General features: G+C 35.3%; 1 protein-coding gene across 6 annotated transcripts in view; it reads right to left on the bottom strand.

Annotated features, from left to right (window-relative positions):
- The window catches only part of CENPE (centromere protein E), a 75,658-nt gene that overhangs the window by 24,117 nt on the left and 25,984 nt on the right, over nt 1-25,557 (bottom strand). For 3 of the 6 annotated variants that reach the window (XM_061164286.1, XM_061164284.1, XM_061164283.1), the window contains exons 17-37: nt 24,244-24,318; nt 23,901-24,020; nt 21,845-21,967; nt 21,598-21,763; nt 21,059-21,213; nt 20,247-20,561; nt 19,865-20,137; nt 19,551-19,709; nt 15,607-15,810; nt 13,317-13,475; nt 11,219-11,509; nt 10,936-11,094; nt 7,617-7,901; nt 7,308-7,466; nt 6,827-7,108; nt 6,111-6,398; nt 4,954-5,112; nt 4,491-4,772; nt 3,301-3,459; nt 2,055-2,345; nt 1,283-1,441 (exon numbers count right to left, since the gene is read on the bottom strand). In XM_061164286.1, the coding sequence (XP_061020269.1) occupies nt 1,283-1,441; nt 2,055-2,345; nt 3,301-3,459; nt 4,491-4,772; nt 4,954-5,112; nt 6,111-6,398; nt 6,827-7,108; nt 7,308-7,466; nt 7,617-7,901; nt 10,936-11,094; nt 11,219-11,509; nt 13,317-13,475; nt 15,607-15,810; nt 19,551-19,709; nt 19,865-20,137; nt 20,247-20,561; nt 21,059-21,213; nt 21,598-21,763; nt 21,845-21,967; nt 23,901-24,020; nt 24,244-24,318 (4,263 nt within the window). Of the gene's footprint in view, nt 1-573; nt 865-1,282; nt 1,442-2,054; nt 2,346-3,300; nt 3,460-4,490; nt 4,773-4,953; nt 5,113-6,110; nt 6,399-6,826; nt 7,109-7,307; nt 7,467-7,616; nt 7,902-10,935; nt 11,095-11,218; nt 11,510-13,316; nt 13,476-15,606; nt 15,811-19,550; nt 19,710-19,864; nt 20,138-20,246; nt 20,562-21,058; nt 21,214-21,597; nt 21,764-21,844; nt 21,968-23,900; nt 24,021-24,243; nt 24,319-25,557 lie in introns of all 6 variants that reach the window. The other 3 variants (XM_061164288.1, XM_061164285.1, XM_061164287.1) reach the window with 3 other exon arrangements.

The following is a 25,557-nucleotide window of genomic DNA, read 5'->3' as shown; positions in this document are numbered from 1 at the left end:
GGGTATTATGCTAAGTGAAATAAGCCTGATAAAGACAAATATTGTATGATATCACTTACATGTGGAATCTAAAAAATATAACTAATGAATGTAACAAAAAGGAAGCAAACTCACAAATATAGAGAACAAACTAGTGGCTACCAGAGGGGAGAGAGAAGGGGAAAGGGATAATACACGGCTAAGGGATTAAGAAGTACACACTATTATGTATAAAATTAGCTACCCAGAAATACTGTGCAGTATGGAGAATAGACAATATTTTACAGTAACTATAAACGGAGTATAATCTTTAAAAACTGTGGATCACTATACTGTGTATTACAACATATAATACTGTATATCTACTATACCTCTATTAAAAAAAGTTCTTAACAACAAAAGAAGTGGTATTTTCTGAATAATATTTTGGCTTCTTTTTAAAACTGCATTTTCTATTTGTGTGAAAACTATAATTAAGTTTCCTTCATTATCCTTTACTGTTGGCATACATACATACACAACAAAATATTGTCACTCTTTCCAAAAAAAACTTGATTCTTATAGTTACTAGATAGGGAATGATTCTGAACTCACTCTAGCTATCAGGTCTCTTAATTTTTCTCTGCATTGGTCTCTTTCCATTTTGAGAGACTCTTTTATCTGCCTCAGCTCATCTCTTTCTTTAGCTACAATTCTTATTTCTTCAAGGCTTTCATAAAGTTTCTTAGTCAAATGCAAGTTATCCATTTCCACACTTTGCATAGATAAACTTTGGGCCTCAAACTGCTTCTTCAATTGTTTCATTTCATTCACTTTTTTATGAGTTTTACTGACATCATCTTTCATTTTAAGAAGTTGAAGCTCTTTTCTCTGAAGTTCTTGTATCTTGACATAATTATAAAACAAGTTAGAATACAAACAGAATTCCTTAAAGAAAGTAAAATAGTGTCTATTTATGGTATACATACATATACATCTATATTGATATATCTGTATCTATGTCCTTTCTCATTTCATAAATAATTTTGGACAGTTATTCCCCCCGAGTTAGGGGCTTCCCAGATGGTGCTAGTGGTAAGGAATGTGCCTGCTAATGCAGAGACAGAAGAGACAAGGGTTCAGTCCCTGTATCAGGAAGATCCCCTGGAGTAGGGAATGGCAACCCACTCCAGTATTCTTGCCTGGAGAATCCCGTGGACAGAGGAGTCTGGCAGGCTACAGTCTATGGGGTCGCAAAAAGTTGGGACACGACTGAAGTGACTTAGCATGCACATGTTCCCCCAAAGGACAAAACAACACATACCTTTTTCTGTAATTCATCTTTTGATTTATTTAAATCCTTTTGAATATTTGAAATCTGAGATGTCTTTTCTGAAACTCTCTCTCTCAATTTATCAATAGTTTCTTGGTGTTCTTTCAAATGGATATGAGCAATTTTTAGTTGTTCTTGTGTTTCCAGTTCCTTTGTTATCAGAAGACATTGAGAAATATGAGATAAAGGCACATTACCTTTTCTTAACAATGAACTAGCTAAACCAAATCTTAAAAAATACATATTCATAGTCAGAAATAACCAACATGCCACTGCCAAATTAGAAAAGTTCAGAAGGATATAAAGTCTAAGTCCCTGCCCTAGCCTCACCCATCCCAGTCCTGTAACATGCTGAACTCTGAAACTTATTTTTCACGTTTCATACCATCTGGATATTTTTCTAAATCAGTATCATGTACAGTGTCCTATTCTTATGCTTGGTTTTCCACTATACAGACGAGCCCCACTTATCCAGTGCCTTATTGACAGACACTTTGGATTGTTTCTGATTTTGTTCATCACATATGGTGCTGCAGTGAATGCTGTTGTATTTCCGTCCACATATGTGAATATACTGGTAGGATAGATTTCTACAAGTGGAACTGCTGTAGCAAATGTATATGTTGATACATTTTTAAAATGCTATTGTCAAACTGCCTCCCTGAAAGGTTATAACATTTAAATTTTCATGAACAGCATCAATTATTTTCAACCTTCCTAGAGTAGAAACATTCATCTGGCAGGAAGGAGGAGGACAGCTCACCCTAGCTGTGGTTCCTTGAAGGTCTGCCTTCAGTAGGTCTCTCTCCAGTTTGAGAGTCTCTTCCACTCTCCTTAGGTTATCTCTTTCTTTCATTACAGATTTCATTTCTTCAAGGCTTTCGTGAAGCTTCTGAGCCAAATTTAAGTTCTCCATTTCTATTTTATTCATAGTTAAACTCTGGCACTTAAAGTCCTTCTTCAGTTGCTCAATGTCAGACATTTTTTTCTGGGTCTCATTAATTTCCTCTTTTAACTTAAAAAGCCGCTGTTCATTTGCTTTCAGTTCTTGGACCTTAAGATAATCATGTTAGGATTAATTAGATCGCTTTTTACGGAAGGATTAAGAATAGTTTCTAAACTGACTAAGACAATAGTTATCCCATTTTACTCATTAATGTGCTGTATACTTTCATATAGGATATAGTATCTTTTGTGATATAATATACATGACTACATATAATCTTACACGTATATAGCTCAGCTATACTTAACATATGCAGACAGCTATGTAACTAAAACTCAGATCAAAATATAGAACACTTACTTTACCTGTATGCTCTTCCTAGAATAAATCACTATTTTTACCTTTTTCAATCCCAGACCAGTTTATCTGCTTTTTTAAAAATTTTATTTTTTGTCTTTTAAACATTTTATATTGGAGTAAAACTGATTAACAATGTTCTGACAGTTTCAGGTGGACAGCAAAGGGACTCAGCCATACATATACATGTATCCATGCTCCCTGAAACTCCCCTCCCACCCAGGAACATTGAGCAGAGTTCCCTGTGCTGTACAATAAGAACTTGTTGGTTATCCATTTAAAATACAGCAGTGTGCACATGTCCATCGCAAACTCCGTAACTATCCTTTCCCCTCACTCTTCCCCTGTGGCAAACATAAGCTCGTTTGCCTACTTTTAAACTTATGCATCACAATGTAAATGTCGATTCTCCTGTTGATAGGCATATGGGTCGCTTTCAGTTCTTTGCAATTATGATTGCAGCTGTTGGGAGCATTTCTGTATGTCTTTATGTGGAAGAATGCATTCTTTTTCCTTAGGTACATACCCAAGGAGAGAAAATTCTGGGCCACAAGCAGGTATATGGTTCAGGGTTAGTAAAAACTACCAAGCTGCTTTCTAAATGTGGTTGAAGTGTTTTATATCCCTCAAGGATTTTAGGCATTGCTTTTTATTCTAGGAATATATCGGGTATTTGAACATATAAGCCCCAGGACCCCCTCAATACCTTTTCTTGTAATTTAGCATTTGAATTTTCTAAATCCATTTGCATATTTGATATTTCTTCTGCCTTCTCAGAGACAGTCCCTCTGAGTTTATCAATAATTTCCTGGTGCTCCTTCAGATGCAAGTGAGCTATTCTTAGTTCTTCTTGTTTCTCCAGATCCTTAATTAATAGAAAAAAAAAACCACATAGCTTAGTGTTAACTACTTTCTTTTTAATGAAAGTGATATATTTTTAGTAAAAATGATAAATTTCTTATTTCTTCCTTCACATCTTTGAAGGTGTTAGAAAATTGTAGGTTTTCCCTTCCCCTGGCCTTACCTCCCCATAATGTACTCACATTTTTCAGAGGCAAACATGCTATACATGTGTTCTTCTACAACCTGCTTCTCCCCTTAAGGTTTACTTTGGGCTTTCATATTAGAACATTCAAATCTACTTCATTTTTTTAGGGGTTGCATGTATACTCTATGTGCACACTCAGTCACTCAGCTGCATCCAACCCTTTGCGATCCCATGGACTGTAGCCCACCAGGTCTTTTGTCTATGGGATTTCCCAGGCAAGAATACTGGACTGGGTTGCCATGTCCTCCTCCAGGGGATCTTCCCAACCCAGGCATTGAACCTGCATTTCCAGCGTCTCCCGCATTGGCAGGCGGATTCTTTTACCACTGTGCCACCTGGACATGTGATCAGTCATGGCCCACTCTCTGTGACCCCATGAACCATAGCCCACCAGGCTCCTCTGTCCATGGGATTTTCCAGGCCAGAGTACTGGAGTGGGTTGCCATTTCCTTCTCCACACCTGGGACATATTGCTTATATTTACCCGGTTTCCTTGTGATGCACATTTAGGTTATTTCCTATCTTTTTTTAAATCACAAATTGCTGTAACGAACAACTTTATGGTATGTATGTTTATATGTATGTGTTATGAATACACATGCACATAAACACACATATTTATTTTTTCTTTATCCTAACAAATGAGCAACTGTACATGTAGAGTAAAGCCCATAAAGAAAATGCTGGTTACAGAATTTAAAATTTTCAAAAGTAATACCAAATTACCTGCCTAAAAGGTTGTATCCTGTTAACTCTCACCAAAAGCACCACTCATTTCAAAGAAGGATTCACTGATGTAAGGAAAACATCACATTAACTTGCTGGCAAGAGGAATGAGTATAACTTACTTTAGCTTTTGTTTCTCTGAGGCTTTCCCTGAGTTGATCTCGCTCCATTTTGAGGGTTCCCTCCATTCTTCTTAGGTCATCTCTTTCCTTAGTAACAGATTTTATTTCTTCAACATTTTCATGGAGTTTCTGAGTCAACCTTAACTTCTCTGTTTCTATGCTTTCCAGGATGGAATTCTGAGTCTCTAATTGCTTCTTCAGTTGCTCTGTTTGATACATATTTTCCCTGAGATCTTTTTTCACCTTAAGAAGTTGATGTTCTTTCTCCTGAAGTTCTTGGACCTTGAGATAATCAAACAGTAAGTTAGGATATAGACAGATACAGAGAGAAAGCTAAAAAATAGTTTCTAAGTTGAATAGGAAAATCTCTACTTATCTTCAGCATTTGGCAAACTCATGCCCTGTTTCATAACACAAAAGACCTGATTCAAACTCTCAATTACTTAGATATTATAGGAAATACCTGTGCTTTTAAGGCAGTATTTGTGTTTTCTAAATTCATTTGGATATTTGATATTTCATCTATCTTCCCTGAAACAATTCCTCTGAGTTTATCGATAGTTTCTTGGTGCTCTTTCAGATTCATCTGGGCAGTTCTTAGCTCCTCTTGTCTTTCCAGGTCCTTTATTATTAGAGAAAGAAAAATAATACATTCAGAATAATACAATTCAACAATATGTAGGAAAGGCATAGGGTAAGAAGTAAAAAATTCCCCTCCCTCCTTGGGCCTCTCAATTCTCATCCTCTAAAAGTAACTTCTGGATGTCAATATATTCTAGATACTCTTACTCCTTTTTCCCATCAGAAATTTTTAATTAGCTCTATCTCATTGTTTACCTATGGGTTGGTATTCCATGGTCTGAATGTGCTGTATTTTTGTTCAACCAGTCTAATGGACAGTGAGGATTTTTCCTATTGGTGAGGGGGGTTGCTTTATTTTGTTATTGAAACTTGCTGCAATGAATATCTGTCTATAAACATCTTTGCACAATTATGCTAACGTGTGCAGATAAACAGCAATAATTGGATTTTGGGGGTTACTGCAAACAACAGTCTGTATAGTCAAAGCTATGTTTTTTCCAGTAGTCATGTATGGATATGATTTGGACTATAAAGAAGGCTGAGCACGGAAGAATTGATGCTTTTGAACTGTGGTGTTAGAGAAGACTCTTGAGAGTCCCTCAGACAGCCAGGAGATCAAGACTAGTTAATCCTAAAGGAAATCAACCCTGAATATTCATTGGAAGGACTGGTGCTGAAGATGAAGCTCCAATACTTTGGCCATGTGATTTGAAGAGCCAACTCACTGGAAAAGACCCTGATGCTGGAAAAGATAGAAGGCAGAAGGGAATGATAGAGGACAGGATGGTAGGATGGCATTACCAACTCAATGGACATGAGTTTGAACAAGCTCCGGGAGATGGTGAAGGATAGGGAAGCCTGGCGTGCTGCAGTCCATGGGGTGGCAAGGAGTCAGAATGAACCACCACCACCAAATATCCATCCCTCCAGTTTTCCCCAAGCGTTGGACCACTTTTACATCTCTACCAACTCTATCAATCACAGTTCTTTTAGGACACGATTTCACATTTATAAGTTGGGTGAAAGATGGTAACTCACTCTACTTGTTGTTTCTCTTAGGTTTTCCTTGAGCTGGTCTATTTCTACTTTGAGAGTCTCCTCCATATTCCTAAGGTCATCTCTTTCTTTTGTAACAGATCTTATTTCTGCAATATTTTCATTGAGTCTCTGAGTTAACTTGATGTTCTCCCATTCTGTATTTTCTAGAGTTGACTTTTGGGCCTCAAGTTGCTTCTTCAAGTTTTCCATTTCACATATTTTTTCCCAAGTCTCACTGACATCTTTCATCTCAAGAAGTTGATGCTCTTCTTCCTGAAGTTCTTGAATCTGAGAAAATTATTAAGCAAGTTAGGACATAGGCAGAATTTATTAGGAAAAAGAACTATTTCTAAAAATGGCAATCATCTTCATATTTTAGTTTAACGTACGCATTATTTTCTTCCTTAAGGGATATGAAGAACACAATAATCGGATGTCATTTTCCAAACGACACAAGACCTACATTTGCCTGTCAGTATCTGAATTCCCTAAGAGTCTCTGGATATTTGTGCCTTGATCTGTCTTCTCTGAACTATTCCATGGATTAATGGTTTCTTGGTACTTCTTCAGAAGAATGTCAGTAGCTTTTAGTTCTGCTTTGATTTTCTGTTCCTTTATGATTAGAGGAAAATGCATCTTAACTTAATAGTGAAAATTATCATTATCACCTTAACACTACTTTTATAACCAAAAAACATCACAAGAGGGAAACTTACATCAGCTACAATTTCCTTAGTGTTTTCTTTGAGTTGGTCTGTTTCCTTTTGAAGGGCCTCCTGCACCCTTTCCAGTTCATCTTCTTCCTTAACGATGGTTTTTAATTCTTCTTGACTTGCCTGAAGTTTTTCGGTCAACTCAAGCCTCTCGCTTTCTTTTCTTTGCAGTGATGAGTCTTTGGCTTTGAGATGTTCCTTTAATTGTTCCAGTTCACTCATTTTTTCCTGAGTCTCACTGATTTCTTTGATGGTAATAAACTGTTTCTCATGAAGCTCTTGTGTCTAAAAAAGAAAAAGCCAAAAATATACTTGCATGGAAACACACATAAAAACATGTGCTTATATATGTATATATATTTTTTGAAGGAAAAAAAATTTAGGATGCTTTCTAAAACAATTTAGTGAGTAAACAGTAGTCTTTGTAATCTGGTTAGCTACCTCCCTTAAATTGGTTCCCCCTGCTCCTTTACTCCCATTTTACCTTTTTCTGTAATTCATCATTTGCTGTTTCTAATTCCTGTTGAATGTGTGGTATTTCAGTTTCTCTCTCTGATAGATCCACTCTCAGTTTACCAATAATCTCCTCTTGTTCTTTTAGGTGACAATGAGCAACTTTAAGTTTCTCTTCAGTTTCTAGTTGCTTTATTATTAAAGGAAATTGCAAGAAAATTTGAAAACATTATAATCATTACATGGTAACTAATTCCTTTTCCCCAAAGGTTTAGTTTTTACCAAGATATTTGCTTACAGAATATTAACACACACACACACGAAAAAGAATGACACCTACTTTAGCTGCCATTTCTCTTAGGTTTTCTTGGAGTTGGTTCTTTTCAGATTGAAGAAATTCTTGTAGCCTCTCAAGGTCAGCTCTCTCCTTAGCTACAGATTTCACTTCATCAAGACTTTCTTGAAGTTTTTCAGACAATTCGAGCTTTTCCATTTCTAGCTTTAGTAGTGATGAGTCTTTGAATGGCTCCTTCAATTGCTCCATCTCATTCATTATTTTCTTAGCTTCACTGTCCTTTTCTTTCATATTGAAGGACTGTTCTTGTTTGTCTTGAGATGCTTGGATCTAAAGAGAATCATAAAATGATACAGTTGATACCCAGAGATACTTTATTTTATTTTTGGGGAAAAGAAACGAGGATGCTTTCTAAATCAATTAAATCAAGAATTTAATGGCTTGTTTCCAGAACAAATTTCCTCTCACCCACTCTTCCATTATTCAGATATTTAACACATTTATTGAGTATTCACTGTGTTGTCAGTATCCTATAATATTAGAAGTTGGAGATGAAATGGTAAATGAGACTTTACATGATTGGCCTTTTTGAGACTTACACATTTTAGAAGGAAAATACATATTATACCAAATCTTAACCAAACAGAGGTAGTGGGTTATTTCAGGGTACCAGTGGCAAACCTAATCTATTCTGAGTGATTAGGAAGGGCTTCCTGGGGCATGGAAAGCTTCAGCTGAGATCTAAAGGCTGAGAGCACTTGTTAGGCAAAGAGGAGTATGGAAAGACTACAGGAAGGAAGACCAGGCCATCCAAAAGCTGTGAGATGGGGAAGAGCAACAGACTAGAGTTGCCTGAGCACAATGAACAGGAGGAAGAGTAGATGCAACAGGGGTAGAAACCAGCAAGGTCTGGGATCCAGGGTCATGGGAAATACAGACTAGTGTCTGTATTTAATGTCTGTATTTAATGTCTGAAATAGTGTCTGAAATACAGACTCTAGTCTGTATTTCAAGAGCAATAATAAGCTATTAAAAAGTTTTAAGGAGAAAAGATCACCTTGGCACAGAATGGGGAATGAATTACAGAAGTATGAAATGAATGTAGAGACCAGTTAGGAGGCTATTGCAGGAAAGCCAGAGAGAAATAATCCTGGTTTGGATTAGGGTATTGGTAAAGTGTACTTTGGATGTAAACTGGAGAAGAAAATTATGACAGAATATGGAGAAGAGTGGGGGGATTTCACACATAGGCACATACTTTCAAATCAACAAGGTTTTGATTCTTGAATTATAGAGGGAGTGGGGAGGAAGGGATAGTAGTAGGGTTGATTCTCAGATTTCTGACTGGATCAGTGAGGGAAATGGTAATGCCTTATGGGATACTGGAGAAATAAGTTTAAACACAGGAAGAAAACAGTGTTCCAATCACTTCATAATTAAGAGATACTTAAAACTGGTAGGAATATTATAACTATAAATGCTCTCTCATTTATAAAATATAAAGCACTTATTAAATGGGAGGAAAGGATGAGACATACTTCAGCCAAAGTTTCTCTCATCTCTTCTTTCAGTTGGTCACATTCAATCTGAGGTGCTTTATTGTCATTTTAAGATTCTCTCTCCTTAGGGAGAGATTTTATTTCCTTGTGACTTTCTTGAAGTTTTTCAGCCATCCTGAGACTCTCCATTTCTATCCTTGCTAGTGTTGTTGAATCTCTGGTTTTGGACTGTTCTTTCAATAGCTCTGGTTCATCCATTGTTTGCTGAGTATCAGTGACTTCTTTCACATTAGGAAGTAGCTCCGGTTCCTCATGAAGCACTGGGATCTTGCGATATTCGTATAATACTAAGGGTTCTATCTAGACACTGTTGTCATAATTTTTAAAGGGAAAAGATGAGGATACTCTCCATAGCAACGGAAGTGATTTTAAACCTTCATGACCTACCACGGACCACAAACTCCTATTTACTCACTTTCCCCTGATTCCTACTCAAGCTATTCATGACTGCTAGTCATATTCTGTCATAATTTTCTTTTTTCTCCAGTTTATATCCAAAGTACACTTTACCAATAAATTATTAATCCAATCAGTTGCATACTTCCTTTCTATCAGTTCAGTTCAGTCGCTCAGTCATGTCCAACTCTTTGTGACCCCATGGACTGCAGCATGCCAGGCTTCCCTGTTCATCACCAACTCCTGGAGCTTGCTCAAACTCATGTCCATCCAGTTGGTGATGCCATCTAACCATCTCATCCTCTGTCGTCCCCTTCTCCTCCTGCCTTCAATCTTTCTCAGCATCAGTGTCTTTTCCAAGGAGTCAGCTCCTTGCATCAGGTGGCCAAAGTATTAGAGTTTCAGCTTCAGCATCAGTCTTCCCAATGAATATTCAGGATTGATTTCCTTTTGGATGGACTGGTTGGATCTCCTTGCAGTCCAAGGGCCTCTAAAGAGTCTTCTCCAACACCACCACAGTTTAAAAGCATCGATTCTTCAGCACTCAGCTTTCTTTATAGTTCATCTCTCATATTCATACATGACTACTGGAAAAACCATAGCTTTGACTAGACGGACCTTTGTTGGCAAAGTAATGTCTCTGCTTTTTATTATGCTGTCTAGGTTGGTCATAGCTTTTCTTCCAAGCAGCAATCGTCTTTTAATTTCATGGCTGCAGCCACCATCTGCAGTGATTTTGGATTCATTTCTATACTAGTTTCATTTCATTGATTCATTTCTATATTAGTTCTCAAATACAACAGGAGAAAATTCAGAGCTGAGCAGATTATATCCCAATAAATTAATGGTCCCATTCTCAGATGAATTCTAATGCTACTTAACAAATTTTTTATGTGTAAAGATTGATTCCCTCTTTCCATGATCACTAGTGTTACTGTGTAACTTTCCATATCATATTTCTGCATTTATCAAATTGGAATTGAGAATGTTTTTTATATGCTCATATTGGGCAAAAAGAACAATGTCTTATTCATATCCATTGTCTCAATACTTAGCACACAACAGGCTTTTAACATAGGTTGGTCTAGTTTATGTTTCATTTTCTCCACAGCATTTGTTATTATTGCAAATTATCCTGCTCATTTGATTGCTTATATATTGATAATCTCTTTCCACTACAAAATAAGTTCTATGACTGTAGAGGATCTGTCCACCTTGTTTCCACTTTATTTCTATAATCCAGGACTGTACCCAATACATTAAACACTCAACAAATATTACTCAATAAATGAATGAATCATAACCCATTCACTACCAATCTTTCCTTCAAAGGAGGAAGAAAAGGGAAAGAAAGGTGGAGAAGAAGAAAGGATGGAAAGAAGATAGGATGCAAAGAAGAAAGGACAAACCTTTTCCTGCGGTTCAGTACCGGATTTTTCTAAGTTCTTCTGAATACTTATTATCTGAGCTGTCTTCTCAGAAATGTCTCTTCTTAGTTCTTCAATAGTTTCTTGGTATTCTTTTAGATGCATGTGGGCCATCTGTAGTTCTTCTTTTGTTTCTAGACCCTTTATTAGGAAGTGAAATTTAAAGAATAATTGTAAGAACATCATCCAACACTGCTTCCCCCTTTCCAATTGACTCAGTCTTTAAAGAAATGTTTAATAGATGAAAGAAAAGGTCATGACTTACTGTAGCTTCAATCTCTCTGATGTGTTCTTTAAGCTTATTTCTCTCTACTTCGAATGACTCCTCTAATTTCTTTAGATCATTTCTTTCTTTGGTTATGAATTTCATTTCCTCACAATTTTCATGAAGTTTCTGAGCTAACTCTATCTTCTCAATTTTTATATGTTCCAATGTTAATTCTTGGTTCTTTAGTTCATTCTTTAAGTTTTCCATTTCATTCATCTTTTTCTGCATCTCACTCATCTCTTCTTGTACACTAAGCAGTTGCTGCTGTTTTTCTTGCAGTTGTTGGCTCTTAAGAAATACAGTTTTTATAATTACTATTTTGGCTATACTCTCTTAAAATTCTTATGTAAAATCTACTTTGCAAACTGAAATAATCATTATCATAACCCTGTCAACTACTCCAAAATAAGCAGACAAGGGGCATTAAAAGTAAAATAACTTTCTAGGTACAATGTCTAGTGAGTCAAATAGAGTCCCACACCAAGTTCAAGTCTACCCAGACCCCGAGAACCTGATCTTCTTTGAAAAGAGGGTTTCTGTAGATGTGATTAGTTAAGAACTGAGAAGGAATCCTCCTAGATTAAGGTCGGCCCCAAATCCAATGTGAGTAGTCCTTCTAAGAGACAAAAGGACACATAGAGACACAGAGGAGGTCCTGTGCCGATGGAGGCAGAGATTGGAGGGATGCAGCTCTAAGCCAAGAAACACCAAGGTCAGCTGGGAGTCAAGGGCAGGAAGAGGAATTAAAGGATTCTTCTCTAGAGCCTTCAGAGGGAGCCCGGTTCTGCCAACACTGTGATTGTAAACTTCTAAGATGCAGAACTGTGAAAGAATAAATTCTTGTTGTTTTAAGCCATCAAGTTTATGGTAATTTGATACAAAAGCCCTAGGAAACGAATATAGTGCCACTAGGTTAATCAAGGAAGAATGTGAAAATGAGGAAAACTAAAAAACAAAAGAGATTAATTAAGTCTGCAGACATCACTGTGCCAAATAACTATAATTCCATGTCTCTTAAAAACTTGAATAATTTACTTCCATTTCTAGTGAGGGCCATATGGAGTGGCCCAAGCAAATAATGAAGCATTAACTTTTACATAAGCTCAATGATTTCCCTCCTTTAGGAGGAATATGAAATAGAAATTAGGTTTTAACATATTCAATTAGGTTATAGTAAAAGGGATGAGAATTAAGAGAACCCATATTAGGAAAAAATATACAGAAGTGCAATGGAAATCACTACATATTATCTGTAATGAATGTGATGTGATATTGCTTCTAGAATATACAGAAAGATCTCAGTGGGTGCATTTTAGAATTTCTTGGGGAATATAATTGTTACCAGAGTCTGAGACTTGTCTACAAATTTTACAATAGCATCTTATTGACAATATCTAAGTGATAATACAGTCAGACCTTGTTATCCACGGAAGAGTAGTTCCAGGACCTCTGCAGTTACCAAAATCCATGAACGCTCAAGTCCCTTAACTATTTGTATATAACCTAAACACATCCTCTCATATACTTTAACTCATCTCTAGATTATGTATGCTACTGAATACAATATAAATGCTATGTAAATAGTTGCCCAAGTGTGGCAATTTTGGGTTTCGGTTTTTGGAACTTTCTGTATTTTTCCTCGGAATATTTTTGATCTATGGCCAGTTGAATCCATGGATGCAGAACCTGCAGATACAGAGGGCTGACCGTAGAGATGACTCTCACACTTCAGAGCATGGCTAGTGCACTGCTACAAGGGCAGTCTCTTTGTTTTGTTGACCAATGTATCTCAGGAGCCCAGAAGAGTGGCTGGCTACAGTAGTGCTCAATAAGCACTCGATGAACGAATATATCAAATGACTTGTTTAGAAAAATGAAGGCCTCCCCCATCTAAAGACTCCAGAATAATACAATCATCACAAAGGATGCTAATTAACATCTCAGTAGGAGTTGAAACTGTCCAAAATACTGTCCATTAAGATCTGTTCATCTGAGAGGTTATTTCTGGAATTTAGGTTTGCTGGAATCAAATTTATTATATAAGTAAAAAATTTAGTCAGGAAAAATGACCAGGCAGATAACTTTAAAAAGTCACCTTTTCCTTTAGCTTTTCTTGAACTTCTGATAGTTTTTCACAGGTCCTAGAAAGCTCTTCTTCTTTCTTAATGGTACGGTTCTTTTCTTGTGCCACAATATCCTGTTGTTTTTTAAGTTCATTTCCAAGAATTCTTAATTCTTCCTGGTTTTCAATTGTCTAGAATTTTTTTAAGAAGTTGAGATCAAAATAATACTTACTTACACTTAAGAAATCAGGTAAAAATTAGAATTTACTTTAGCCAAAAAATGAAGAGATCACGGCAAACTATATTGGAAAAGATTAATTTAAAAAGTGAGTCTTTAATCATATAAATGCCAAGAATCTGCTTTTTTAAATACTGTTTCTTCATTGCTCACCTTACATTCCTATCATGAGAATTAGAACTGGGTTTAGTATTTTATCATGTGAGATTTGCTCATTTTCTACACCTAAACCAAAAGACACTTTGGAGCTTTTGTTGACAACAGATGATATGAGACACTTATCTATATATCTATATATGGTTATGGTCTTTTCATATGCTGGAATGGCTTTGATTTTACACATTGCTTAATAGCAAGCTCAAAATGGCAGCACTGTTTGGTAGTATGAGGTGGACTAATCCAAGTTATTAAGCTTAAACAGTAACATTCTTAAGTCACAAAAACATCTCTAGCCGGAGACTGATAAGTGAATATGACCTTTGTCTGTATTCTTATTTATAGTCAGTAATTCTAAGCAAACAGACAATCCCAAGAAACACAGAAAACCACACAAAAGGTCAGGTTCTACTGTGATTCATAGCAAACTTCTCAAAATATTAATTTCATTATAGGCACATTATATTGTCTCTAAATTTAGAAAAAATACTAAAGTAGGTTTGAAAATATTGGCAAACATTAACAATAAACAATTAAAAATGAAGTAAAAAATTGCAACAGCATATATAAAAGAGAAATATTTAGGAACAAATTTAAGAAAATATGGAAAAGATCTGTAGACTGAAAAGTATTACATATCACAGACACAACAAATAATCTATAAAAAGATAAACAATGGCCAATAAGCAATCTCATGCTAGTAAGCATGAAAAGATGTCCAATATCTTTATAGTCATTCAGGTCAGTTCAGTTGTTCAGTCGTGTCCGACTCTTTGTGACCCCATGAATCGCAGCATGCCAGGCCTCCCTGTCTATCACCAACTCCTGGAGTTTACTCAAAATCATGTCTATCGAGTCAGTGATGCCATCCAGCCATCTCATCCTCTGTCATCCCCCTCTCCTCCTGCCCCCAATCCCTCCCAGCATCAGGGTCTTTTCCAATGAGTCAAGGGAAAGGCAAATGAAAACAATGAGGCACACACCCAATAGAATGGTTAAAATTAAACACAGTACAATGAAGTGTTGGTGAGGATGTGGAGTCATCAAAATTCTTTTAATTTGCTGATAGAAATATAAAATGGTACAACTACTTTGGAAATCAATCTAGTAAATTTTCAGCAAGTTAAATATATATCTCCCTATGATTCAGCTATTCCATTTAGATATTTATCCTAGAGACATAAAAAAACTTCATAAAAATATTTGTTTATGAATGTTTACAGCATCTGTATTCAAAATAGCCAAATAGTGAAGAGAACCTAATTTCCACCAGTAGGAGAAGGTCTAAACAAACTGTAGCCTTTCCAACAAAGGAATGCTACCCAGCAATAAGCAAGAGACTAGAAAGAAGACATGGGATTCCCAGGTGGTGTTAGTAGTGAAGAACCTGCCTGCTAATGCAGGAGACATAAGAAACAAGGGTTCAATCCCTGGGTCGGGAAGATTCCCTGGAGAAGGGCATGGCAACTGACTCCAGTATTCATGCCTGGAGAAACCCACGGACAGAGGAGACTGGTAGGCTATGGTCCATAGGATTGCAAAGAGTCACACGTGACTGAAGCAACTTAGCATGCACACACAGAAAGAAGACACAAAAGAGTTTATGCCAGGTGATTCTATTTCTATGAACTTCTAGAAGAGACAAAGTCATTAAGGTAAAAACCATAAGGATAGTTGACTATATGGGGCAGAGGTTAAGACTGGGATTGAGTAGATCAGGGCTCAAGGGAACATTCTGGGGTGATGTTCCACATCTTGATGAAAATGGGAAGTCCACAGTAGAGATATTTGCCAAAAGTCATCAGACTGTATACTTGCATTTGTTACATTTATCACATGGCATGTAAGTTATACCTCAATAAAGCTGTAAAAGCCTAAAATACACAAGGACAAAAATGTACTGCAAAGTACACAGTGCTGAATCCTACCATTTCAATGTTTTCTCTCAGGTCAGTCTTCAGTTGTTCCTTTTCTGCTGTAACACTCTCTAACATTTGTTGCAGTTCATTTTTCTCCTGTATTAAAGACAATACCTTTCTCTGTTGCTCAGTTAGCTCATTATCCTCAGCATCTGCACTCAGAGCTTGGGTTTTTGTGGTTTCCAAATTTTGGCTTTTATCTATGCCAACCATCTAAAATATAAATACAGTAAAGAATTTCTTAGTTAATAATACTTTTAATAATAATAATAAAAACAGCCAACACATATTACTTATATATCAGGCAATATTTTCATATATTGACATACTTAATCTTTACCATAACTTTATGAGGTAGGTACTATTATTATCTCCATTTGACAGATGAGGAAATAATCCCAGAGAGGATAGGTCACTTGTCCAAGGTCACTCAGCAATGAATAACCAGGTTTTGAACCCAATGCTCTGGCTCCAGTGTGTGCTCTTGTGCCTGATCATTAATAAGAACTACCTAAACAGTTATAGATAATTTACAATTATCTTTATGTATGATGGGCTAACCAGATTTTATGAAAAAGTAAGGTACTTTGAGCTCTATCACTTTATTTCTTTCCTTAAAAGCTGGAAATCATTCCCTATTCCCAATAAGAATATTCCCAACTTTCATTTTCAGAGGTAATAAGTATGCACCATTGTAAGTATACATGTAGAAGGCAAAGTAATTTTGGTAGAAATATATCTCATATTATAATAGTATAATTCATCTTTTCTTAATATATAATTTTCACTTACTGTTTAAGAAAAGTATGTTATATAAATTCATTTATCCATAATAAGTCTTAATCAAATGTAATTTAAAATGTGAACTCCCTGGTAAAAGGAGACTAAGACTAACATCACAACTATTGGCATGAAATTAGGTTGCTACTATATAAGTTTATACTAGTCTAATAAATATTCAACTCCATACTGGCCACATATGTCTTGAAAGGTTTTTATAAAGATCTGTAATTAATGTTACAAAAAAATCTGAAAAATAAAGAGAAAAAATATCATCAATGTCACCAACATACCCACTATTAGAATTCTGGAATATTTCATTCTAGTGTTTTCCATTAACTTTTTTAAAACAAAGCAATCATAATTAATTTACATATATAGGATTCACTGTAGCTTTTCTTTTTCATGTAGATCATATGCATTTCCCCATACTATTATGTAAACTTCAAATTAGTATTTTTAGTAGTTTCTTTGTTCTCTAGAGTGGATATGGACAAACCATCCTTTGTTTAGTTCGAGCTTCTGACAATGGTGCACACCATGGAGCTAACTATATGAGAAATTAAGGTGGGGAACATATAGCCTTTGGGACCAGTTTGTCAGATACTGTAATTCGGACTCCTGAATCTTTACTCCTAAACAAAGGAATACCTACAAAGACAAAGAAGACGGAGACAAAGTATTCTGATACCCTAGGTACATTTCAAAACTGAACGCAGACTACGAAATATTTCAGCTACTGTGGTTATGAGTAAAATTTAATTTCTGTTGAGATACACTAGACAAACTGCATTTCCAAAGAGACAGACATCAAGTAGGTTGAAAATGGCCACTCCAAGAGGATTTCTGATGGACCGACTAATAGAGTTCTGTGGTGCCTAGAACAGAGGGGTCCCAGAAGATTCCTGGACCCACTCTTTTATCTACATGGGTGATTCCAGCAGGAATATGGTTATCACCGGACCAAGGTGACCTCAGCCTTCCAGTCCAGACTTCAGGACCTCTAATAAACAGAATGGTGTGAAAATCCCAGCAGACCCTTTATCACATGGAAGCTTCTAGCATGAACATAATACTACAGAAGCCAGGCAGTCCCAAGGAGTATAACTTCCCTCACTTCTCATTTATTGTCTCCTCCTCGTGTGTGTATGTTAGTCATTCTGTCGTGTCCAGCTCTTTGTGACTCCATGGACTCCTCTATCTGTGGAATTCTCCAGGCAAGAATATTGGAGTGGGTTGCCATTTCCTTTTCCAGGCCTCCTTCTCATGGGGCACTATGATTGCATTAGTTTTAAAGCAGATATACATTGTTAGATCTTATTCTAAATAAACTATTCAAAAAACCTTCCCCTTATGAAAGCAGAAGTTATAAACTTCAAATCAAGGTCAAGAACCTTTGGTCCACGGTTGATCCAAATTATAGATAAGCTGGGAAGATGAGAAATAGAGGAAATGAAAGGACTTAAGCATAGGAGAGAGAAGAGAGAGCTCCTTTTCCAGCACCGGAATACTGTGTCAGGGCAGAGGCGGGAAAAAGAAGCTAACTTAAACTGTATAAAAATTTAAAATTTCTGTGCATCAGAGGACACAATCAACAGAGTGAAAAGGCAACCTATGAAATGGGAGAAAATACTTGCAAATCATAAAACTGATAAAGGGTTAATATCCAAAAAATAGAATTCTTACAACAACAAAAAATCAACTTAAAAATGGGCAAAAACTTGAACAGACATTTCTGCAAAGATAAATAGTTTACAAATAGTCTGTGATATTTTGTAATGGCAGTCTTAGCAGACTAATATGCCTACCTAAAAAAAAAAATCACCATTAGCATCCCAATGTATATAATTAAATTTGTAACCGATTAAATAATCAGTTTTTTTTTGTTTTAAAAGCAGTTTTTCTCCTAAAGTCTCAGGGCAAAATGAATCTTACTATCCAGAATGAATTAAGGTAAGATTTAAGCACCTAAAAGTAAAATTAAGGCCTAAACCCTAGAAATAGACACAAACACGATATACAGGTTGATTCTATAGCAAACTCTAAACAAACATAAAGTATACAAAATCCAACATAAAACAAATATTTTAGCCATAATAAGCAGTGAATCTTTCTCACACTGTTAGAGTTCACTGGGTTTTGAAGATGTGCAAATTATATCAGGTCTCAGAAAAAAGGTCAGCTCAAAATCTGAATTAGTATTTTTTGTCTTTTCCTTTGATTGTAAGCAGTTATATCTGAAGTCATTTCAAAGACATTAGGCTTAAGCATGTAAATTATTCTGAGTTATTAATAGTGTGAATAATAAAAAAGATTGAGATTACCATTATGATACCACCCTTACGGCAGAAAGTGAAGAACTAAAGAGCCTCTTGATGAAAGTGAAAGAGGAGAGTGAAAAAGTTGGCTCAAAGCTCAACATTCAGAAAACTAAGATCATGGCATCTGGTCCCATCACTTCACAGCAAATAGATGGGGAAACAGTGGAAACAGTGGCTGACTTTATTTTTTGGGCTCCAAAAATCACTGTAGAGGGTGATTGCAGTCATGAAATTAAAAGACGCTTACTCCTTGGAAGAAAAGTTATGACCAACCTAGACAGCATATTAAAAAGCAGAGACATTACTTTGCCAACAAAGGTCCGTCTAGTCAAGGCTATGGTTTTTCCAGTGGTCATGTATGGATGTGAGAGTTGGACTATAAAGAAAGCTGAACGCTGAAGAATTGATGCTTTTGAACTGTGGTGTTGGAGAAGACTTTTGAGAGTCCCTTGGACTGCAAGGAGATCCAACCAGTCCATCCTAAAGGAGATCAGTCCTGAGTGTTCACTGGAAGGACTAATGTTGAAGCTGAAACTCCAATATTTTGGCCACCTGATGTGAACAGCTGACTCATTTGAAAAGACCCTGATGTTGGGAAAGATTGAATGTAGGAGGAGAAGGGGAAGACAGATAAGATGGTTGGATGGCGACACTGGCTCAACAGACATGAGTCTGAATAAACTCCGGGAGTTGGTGATGGACAGGGAAGCCTGGCATGCTGCAGTTCATGGGGTCTCAAAGAGTTGGACACGACTGAGTGACTGAACTGAACTGAACTTTAGTGTTTGAGGTTAAGGTTATATACCTAAGTTTCAAGATTTTATGATAACTTTGATCAGAAACACTCCTTACCTTTTCCTGAAATTCATCCCTAGTTTCTTCTAAGTTTTCCTCTATATGCAAATTCTTGGAAGCTTCCTCAGAAATTTTCATTTTTAGCAAGTTAATTGTTTCTTGGTGCTGTTTCAAAGACTCAAGTGCATTTCGTAGTTGTTCCTGGGTGTCTATGTTCTTTGTCAGAGAAATAGAAAATAACTTTCATTAGAATGTGAAACAATGAAAATCATTTTACAGTTACTGCTTGATCATAAATGATAAATGATGGCTCCTATAAGGTTTTTAAAGAGGCTCTAAGATTTCAAAAGTTTAATCAGTCAAAACCTTACCATATTTATAGTATCTTGAATGTCACTTTTGAGTTGGTCCCTCTCAATTTGTAGGCTCTCTTGGAGTTGTTTTTGATCATCTTTTTCTTGGGCTAAGGTTTTTACTTCTACTAAGGTTTGTTGAAGTTTCTCAGTCATCAGAGTTTTCTCCTTTTCTAACGTTTGCAGCCTAGAATCCCTACTTTCTAATTGTTCCTTCAGTCCTTCCACTTCCTTTAATCTTTCTTGATTCTCAGTTGTTTTTTGCTGAAGTTCTTGGGTTTTGTGAGAGAGCTTTAAGAAAAGAAAAAATAAATGTGAAAAGCAGATCATTCTGCGACATATATATGGAAGCAAAACCCCAGAACAAAGATCACTTCCCTAGAGGATGTCCTGCACTAACCTCTGTCTTCAAAGCCTCCAAATTTAACCCAAGTTCTTCAGCTTCTTTAGAGAGATTTCCTATTTCTTGATTCAATTTTGCATTCTCTTCAAGGACCATCTTATACTTTTGGTCAAATTCAATATGATGATTTTTAACATCTTGGAATTCTTGATCAGTGCTTTCACAACTCAACTGGGAAGTTGGTAGGTCATTTTTAGTGTTCCCAATTTCTTCAAGTAAACCTTGAATTCTACTTTCCTTATCAACTACTTCAGAAGACAATTTGTCTTTTTCTGATGTTACTTTATAGAGCTCTTCAGATTTATCATGTATCTGTGGAAAAGAAAGCAAACTTAGCTATGAAAACAAGATATGATATAGTTGACCAGTTTTCAGGAAAAAAGCTTTCTCTGCCTTACTCCCTCCCCACCAAAGACACTGAAATTAAACCAAGGTTTGATTGAGGAATGGCAATATTTTTCTTGTCATATTTCTTTAACACATATTATCCTGTTTAACTTTACTTTCAAAGTTTTGCTTTCTAATCTCTGGTTCTAATAAGAATTGCACACAGAAGGACACTCAGTAGAAACACAATCCAGCTGTGTCTTTAAATCCTTACCTATCATTTTAAAATGTTTTCTGTCTTTCTGATGAGGCAGGCATTGCATGACTTTTCTTAGAATTTTACTTGTATTTCCATTGCTAACAAACTGAATCAAACATTTATAGTCTCTTGCCTGGTACTTTAAAATAAATTACGGCAAAATATTTAAGGTACTTCTCAAAGGCTTTTATTTCATGAGTTGTTTTCTTAAAAATATGTTTACCTCTTTCCTTAGCATTTCTACTTCTGAAGGTAAAGATTTCAATTCTGAAAGCAAATTAACTTCCTTATGCAAAGTTTCATTTTCTTCGACTGCTTTATTCAATTCTTTCTGCAGCTGGGTTATTTTTCTTTCCAATTCCATATTAGACAGCAAATCTAGAACATTTTTAGTAGTTTAAAACAGCTTGCAATTATTGGGTCAATCTAAATTATGCATGTAGTTAGATTATTTAATCAGATTGTATGAAGTTTATTAAAGAAAGCATCAGTGTTGGTAAATAGTTAATCCAATAGTTAATCACCTTGTCCAAGACTGGGTTAAATTTATTTGAGAAATAATTTTTAAACTCTTTGGATTTAATGTCCAAGGAAACATTTATAAATTCTGATACCAAATGACAGTAACATTTAACATTAAGCAATTAAAGACACCAGGGAATAATAGATTTTTAATCACTGGAATATAGCTGCAAAATCTTTTAGGTACCGTTCTATATAAAGACAGATTTGCAAAAAGGTAAGTCTGAAATGATAAAATACCTTTTGGAACTTTGCCATCTATAAGGGAGGTGAGTTTTGTTATTTCACAAAAAGAAGATTGTAATTCTTTCTCCAGATCAACTTGCATTTTCTTTTTCGCCTCCAACTGACTTTGATATAACTGCATATCATTTTCCATCTGCTTGCATGTACTTGCAAGTTCTTTCTATTGAGAGAAACACTGTAAATTCACAGCAATGTACTGGTCACTTCAACTGTTACTGTAAATATTACAAAAATCACTCACCATTTTCTCTTTCAGCTTTAGATTTTCACTTCTAAGAAAGGCTGATTCTCTCTTAGCATCAAGAGCTACAGTTTCGACATCAAGCAGAGTCTGTTTCATTTGTTTTAGGTCTTCAGTGTTTTCCTTTACACATGACAAAAAAGATTTAGTGAAATCTAATTTTGTTAGATTTGGAAAAGCCAATGTTTATATGTATGCTATTCCTAAGAAATGAAAAATGGTTATGCAAATTACCAAATGTATTTTTAGAATAGATAAAAATGAATAACATTTTTCATAATAAAAATATTTTAGGGAATTTTAAGGGGTTCAGTGGTTTAGGATTCAGTGTTTTCACTGCCAGGGCCTGGGTTTGACCCCTGGTCAGGGAATTAAGATCCTACAAACCATGCAATGCAGCCAAAAGAGAAAAATTAAAAAAAAAAAATTCTAGCTATAACATTTCAAAATTATAAAAGAATCATGTAGTAGTACTATAATAATTCTGCTATTGTTTAAAAAGGATAACATAATTGTTGCTCACCTAGCCTGTTAAAAGTTTTCTATGTATTTTTATTTTTTGCTTTACTCTTTTTTTATGTTTTGTTTTGGTCATGCTGCAGGGCAAGTGTGATCTTAGTCCCCGACCAGGGCTTGAACCTGTGCCCTTGAGGTGTAAGTGTGGAGTCTGAACCACTGGAATGCCAGGCAAGTCTTTGTTTGTTTGTTTTTTTAAGTTACTCTCTGCAAAACATGACAGGTGAGTAATTAATAGTTAAAATTAAGGATGTTTAATCACAAATTAAAAAAAAATAATTCAGTAGAAAAATAGAGAAAAGATATGAACAGGCAACTCACAGAAGAGAAAAATGAAATGACTGATAAATATGAAAAAAATCCAGTCTCATTTTTAGAGAGAAGTGGCATTTTAACATGACTTCAACATACATGAATTCAACCATATGTCCTTGGCAAAATATTAATGGGTGCATGCATGAGTCAATGAACTGGATGAATAAAGAGAAAGAAATAAACAAAATTAAAAAAATGGGCAAGGTCATCCCTGGCAGCCCAGTGGTTGGGACTCCAAGCTTCTAATGCAGGGTGCCTGGATCTGATCCTTGGTTGGGGAACTGAGATCCCACATGCCACGTGGCACAGTCAAACAAATTAGGGAAAAAAAGGTGGTGGTGGGGGGAATTCTTATGTTATCAATAGACAGGCCAGGATTATATGAAAGTGTCTTTCTCTCCAAGGCCTTAGAACAACAAGAACACTTTCAAAAAAATCATTTGCCATTAACAAAAGATAATAAAAGAGTTCCAATAGAAAATAACAAAAAAGTACTCTGAAAAACTCAAATGCAAACAAAAGAAGAACAATAGCAGCTAATAATCTAAAATTTCTGGCTAGAAATTGCTGCCTTTTAAAAACAGAGAGTTAAAAACTAGAATTCAACTTATACTTTCTTGAAGTAATCAGGTGAATTGAAAGAAAATAGAAAAAAAAAAAAAAAACACCTAATTCCACCATAAGATTCAGTACTGTTTAATGGCACGATCTTATACTGACCAAAATAACCTACAGCTACAGTTTCTGAAAAATATTAAACTGTTAAAATAGTTACTTCATTATAATGAGAATACATTAATATATATATTAATGAAATAAAATTAATGTAATTTATGAAATCAGGCTCAATTACATATTTTATAGTTCTAATTACTAATCAATGTCAAGTGCTTACCTGAAGATACTAATTCTATATTTCTCCATGCATTTGTACAAAGCAATTGAAAAAAATTAAAAAAATTTTTAATTACTGATTTTTAATGGAAGTTCATCACTAACTTACTTATACCTGATTGAAGGATAGTGTTGTCAACTCTGATTTTTATCCACAAAATGGCAATGATATTAATTGTGCCTCTCTCACAGGTTAACGAAAATTCTACACTTAAAACAACTGGAACAACGCCCAGCACACAGTAGGCTCAGTATAAGTATTTGTAGCGATGATGATAGTATAACTACAAATGTCAAAATGATGACACAACAAAATAAATCTGACTTTTACCGATGAGTATGACAAGTCCATTTTCATACTTTCTGACTTCTGAAACTCTATGTATTCCTGGAGCTTCTTAATCTGGTCTTCCTTTTCTCTAAGCAGCTCTACTTTTGAACTTAGTTCATTCTAAAACATTTAAAGGAGAATGAAAAACATAATTTAAATGGGTTTCAATTTTAAGGAATTAAAAAGAACTTACATTTAACAGTTTAAATCAGCAGACAGCAAAATTCAAAGAGTTGAGATTTTAAAAATATAATTCCCTCTATTTTCTGAAATCATATTTAATTACATAGATGTTTTACAGTTTGGGCTCCTTATCAATAGAAATATCAACATAAATGCTCACCTCAAGATCTTGATTATATACTTCTGCATGCTTAACTAAATTCTTTAAGTTGGAAATTTCATGAATTAGTTGCATCTGTAAGAGCATGTGAACAGGCAACAGAGCAAACCAACAGTTAATAAAGCAAAAAAAAAAAAAAGATAGCATTCATTCACCGCTCTAGAATCACCCAACACAGCAAGCACTGGGGAAGCAACTGTTCAAGCTACTGCAACAAAGCACCTCGTTATTTAAAAATAAACAAATAAAACCCCAAACTCTCCAGCCAAACAAAAGAATCCCCAAACCCTACAAAACAAATAAGAAAAAAGCCTAAGCGTGACCCCAAAATAGCTACGTCATCTGTTAATAAAGCTACAATAATGTCAAAAGCAAATTAGTATCTACCATTTGTAGAAGACATAGTGGTAATCAAACTCTTAAAAAAACATACTTTTAATAGATTTTTGTTTTGGGTTAAGTGCAGAAGTATATTTATTCTATAAGATTTTTCTCTCTTCTGATAAATTATCCACCTAGCTTTATACTGGCATATTTTAATGAGTTGTGACTTGAAATTTAGTTTTGGATTATGACAGTTTTAAGTGGTACCTTTATAATATTTTACTGTTCATGAAAGCTACAAAGATATGTATGGGATTATGAACTATTACCTTGTTGGTTTATTCTCCAGGAAATACTGGAAAGATGGTGTTACTGCTTTATATTGTTCAACTGTCTAAAAGTATAAAGATTACTTAAAGATATGAAAATTTCTATTGAAGTTTCTTTTTTATTGAAATATCTGCAGCATTAAATATTTGAGTACCCGAAACTTTAGTATGCAAAACAAGTAGACTACAGTTTAACAAAGATAAATGTATTATCCCTTAGAGTTTTTTAATCTTCATAATCAGATGAGTCATTAGAGAGTAAAAACAACTTCTACTCAAATATAAGGGACTTACAAAAATAGCATATCATTTAAATAAAATTTTCTGGAGGAATAATTCAGTCCTAACTAGTTTTAGATTTCAGACTACTGCTAGTTTGACATTTTTTCTATTTTAGGTCATTATTCAGTAGAAATATAGTATGGGCCAAATTTATAATTAAAAATTTTCTAGTAGCCACTACTAAAAGTAAAAAGAAATAGGTAGAATTAATTTTAATATAATTAGCCATGCTGCGCTCATGCTCAGTCGTGTCTGACTCTGTGCGACCCTTTGGTCTGTAGCCCGCCCGGCTTCTCTGTCCATGGGATTTTCTAGGCAAGAATATTGGAGTGGGTTGCCATTTCCTCCTCCAGGAGACCTCCTCAACCCAGAGACTGGA

The sequence above is a fragment of the Dama dama genome, chromosome 17 (genome assembly GCF_033118175.1).
Source record: "Dama dama isolate Ldn47 chromosome 17, ASM3311817v1, whole genome shotgun sequence".
Taxonomy (NCBI): domain Eukaryota; kingdom Metazoa; phylum Chordata; class Mammalia; order Artiodactyla; family Cervidae; genus Dama; species Dama dama.
Note: the sequence above shows the minus strand (reverse complement) of the source record. Positions and strands in the feature narration are given on the sequence as shown.